General features: G+C 33.7%; 1 protein-coding gene across 1 annotated transcript in view; it reads right to left on the bottom strand.

The window, feature by feature from the left end:
* Window positions 1–2,593: 2,593 nt before the first annotated feature.
* Window positions 2,594–3,411, bottom strand: part of SLIT2 (slit homolog 2 (Drosophila)) — a gene marked incomplete at its 5' end in the record, with an annotated part of 98,222 nt that continues 97,404 nt past the window's right edge. The window contains one exon of the mRNA XM_010142319.1: window positions 2,594–2,835. Coding sequence (XP_010140621.1) covers window positions 2,594–2,835 — 242 coding nt within the window. The remainder of the gene's footprint in view (window positions 2,836–3,411) is intronic.

Here is a 3,411-nt window from a genome sequence, read left to right as displayed (position 1 = left end):
GGCATAGGGTCCAAAGTTTTTTGGGTTTTTTGTTGTTTGTTTTTTTTTTTTTTTGGGGGGGGGTGGGGTGGTTAGGGGTTTGTTTCTTTAGTTTGTGCTGTGGGCTTTTGGGGTTTTTTTCAATTCTAAAGTTTTTGTTTGGTTTTGCTTAGAGATCACAAGAAGTCCTTGTCTTGATAGCCTCAGGATCACCCATAGCTGCTAGCATTGCTTGAATACCAGTGCAAAGCTCCTTGCTCTCTCTCTGTCGGTATGACGACAGAAAGCAGTCTAACCACAAATACGTGGTACAGGGATTTTGATCATACGCAGAAAAATAATACTGTTTCTTGAAGAACGCTATATGTGTACTGTTATGCAAAAAATAGATGCTTTTCTCTCAAAGCTAATTCTGTTTACAGAAGATTATTTAGAAGTCATAGAAACTGCAAAGGTCTCATGCCAAAGGCTGTTTCATTGGATATTTAGACAAATTCCGAAGTAGACTAAGTAGACTCTGTATTTATTTTACAGAATTATCTGTAAAAGTTATATTACAGAAGAGAAACCTGATTAAGTATCATCCCATCCAATTGCTTAAATTTAAAATACTTAGTCCAAGATTAGTGAAAATTAATCCCTCTGAAGAATCAAATTACTTGCTAAAACAGCTGTCGAACTGCTATTTGTATAACCATTAAAATATTAGGATGGACTCAATTTGCCTTTTCATGCAATGCTCTTTATTTAAAAGTCTTTTGTTTATTTCAGTTTGGATTCAGCTGTGCTCGTAAAGAACCCACATTTTCAGATGTCACTGCCTGTAGGTGTAAACCCAAGTTAATTCCTTCTTCAGATTTTCAGCAATGAATACACTAGAGCTAGGGTTGGGATTTATTCTGTTTTGTACCAAATATTCTTTGCAACTACAGATGTTTAATTAAAGGCTGTTAGACAATTTAAACCTCTCAGAAGAACACAAATAAAAGCTGGCTGTTAATGAAGTAAATATCTGTTTAATTTACAAACATCAGTAGCATTACTGATATCAGTCCAAATAAGACAAAGCACACTGCATTACACATGTACATCTAACTTTTATGTAAAAAAAATAATAAAATAAAATTGAAAAACATCTGCATTTTTACAGGGTACCCTGGGTTTTACTGAAAGAAGAACACAACCCACTACTGATTACCAGTTCTACATTATAATTTAGCAGCAACATGTTAACATGGGGAACATTAGGGCAGTAAAGTAGTTTTATTATTTGGGGAAAGTCACAGTTCTTGATAGCACAGCCTTTCTTTCTTTTTTATAAAAAAGGTAAAGAGCTCCATGGGAATATTAATTTATAAAGATCTACCTTCTAATGTCATTTTCTACACGCCATCTTATTTTCTGTATGTACTGTATCTAGGGAAAAGTAACTTCTCTACAATTGCCACCTAGTGTAAAGATATTTTCTGTCATACATTATGGGTTCTTGGAAGGTGTCCTGAATATCTGCTGTACGTGAAAACTGCAGATTGTCATCACTTTCAGATTCAGTGACACCAAGTGGTCAGATTCTAAGGAAAAGAAAAAGGGAAGGGGAAGGAGAGGAAAAAATAGACTGAAAACATTTACTCCAAGACAACATGCTACGTTAGTTCTATTGCAAGAAAACCTGATTTTTAAGTCCTTTAAAAAAAAATTTAAAAAATACTGGGACAAATATAAATTAATATATATTAAAGCATTGAAGAACAGTAAAAGGGATGGCCTAAAAGGGTTAAGTACAATGTACTTTGATACAATAAATATTTCTCAATGAAACCCAATACTGTATAGAGTTGTTTAGAACTCATAGAAACAGAAATCCGTATTATTACTAATTTATCCATCAATAATCTATTTTTATCATCCCCAAAACATTTATATTACAAAAAATTAATACTGGAAAAGGGCAGATAAACACTTTTTTCTGCTTCTTTTGCTAACATGTTGACATAAAAGTATACATCATCAGGAGATTTCAGGATTATAGTATATTCTCACATCTCCAACTTCCCATCCATTAAATGGGACCCCATCTTCTCAAGATGCTTAATAATTCCAAAAGATAAAACGTATTTCATACAATTGTTACTTCTGTATACTCTGATTTTTTTTTTTTCACTTATAATGCTTTCTCATCCATACGTAAGTGATTGGTATGGTCTCTCAAGACAATAAAATATACTAATACAAAAGTGAAAAAAACCAAGCCTCATGTTCTGGTCAATATTTCCTCTCTGAGCTGTTAAGTTGAAAGTCACATGTGTATAGTGTCAGTGTATCTTCAGCATGTTATAAAGAAGAATCCATGTTAAAAGCAGTTAAATTTTCCCAGCTCTGTTTCAATGTTACCAGGTCTTTTTTTTTCTTCAAAGCTCCTCTTGGTTATGAGAAGTCTCAGTTCAAGCACTTCAATCTTTTTTCAAATGAAGAAAAAGTCTTTATTCTCATAATAAAAATAAGTCTGTTCTGTATTTTACAATATATTTCAAATATTTCCACTATGAAGCATTAATTAGTCCGACACGGTCAATAAGTATACAACATTTTCAAAAGACAAGTGTGACAGGGACACTTAGGAGGGACAATTTGTACAGCCACACTTCACCACTTTTTCAACCTCGTCCACAAATGACGACCCATCAGTGCATTCAAAAGAGTATTTCCGTCTCTTGCTCCTTAGCGGTCCACAGCACTGCCCGGTTGAACATCCTCCTTTACATTCTAGTCTCGATACCTTCTTGGTCGTCTGGCACGCAGCATACCCTTGCTGCTTTTGGTAGTAATCTCGGATTCGTTCCCCTCGACAAGAGATTTCTGTAGAAAACAACATTTGAATAAGAGATACGCTTTTGAGACACAGAGCAAAGAACAGTTGACACTGGGAAGATAGGGAAGATGCTGTGCTTCTAATCGCAGTTGGTATTGATATTTTAAAGTTTGACTCAGTCTGTATATTGGAAACTAGTGGTTCTACTGAACATAATTTGATTAATGCTGAGTTTTATTTCCTATACCTCCTATTTTCACTAAAGCTTATATTATGTATATGTAAACCGTAAATACAAAGCTATTACAATGACAAGAAAATTGGAAGCTTAAATCTTTTCCTTTTTTATAAAAATACACATCTTCTGTTCCTGCGTTGCTTGCAGCTGGTTCTATTTACCACAGGGAAATGTTTCAGAGAGCATGCAATTTAATTTATTAGACCTGGAGTTTAATATTATTCAAACTGTTATTTAATACAAGTTACATTCCACTAACTTCATAAATTACTAAAGTATAAAACCAGCTAAAAATGAGACATCTGTTAAAAGTTCTACAACCATATTCTTCTATTCTATTCACATCTATGTAAAATACAATATAAATGCCATCTGGGGTAAGGGA

The sequence above is a fragment of the Buceros rhinoceros genome, unplaced genomic scaffold, assembly GCF_000710305.1.
Source record: "Buceros rhinoceros silvestris isolate BGI_N320 unplaced genomic scaffold, ASM71030v1 scaffold7068, whole genome shotgun sequence".
In the NCBI taxonomy this organism is placed as follows: domain Eukaryota; kingdom Metazoa; phylum Chordata; class Aves; order Bucerotiformes; family Bucerotidae; genus Buceros; species Buceros rhinoceros.
The sequence above is the reverse complement of the archived record's forward strand: the minus strand, read 5'-3'. Positions and strand labels throughout refer to the sequence as shown.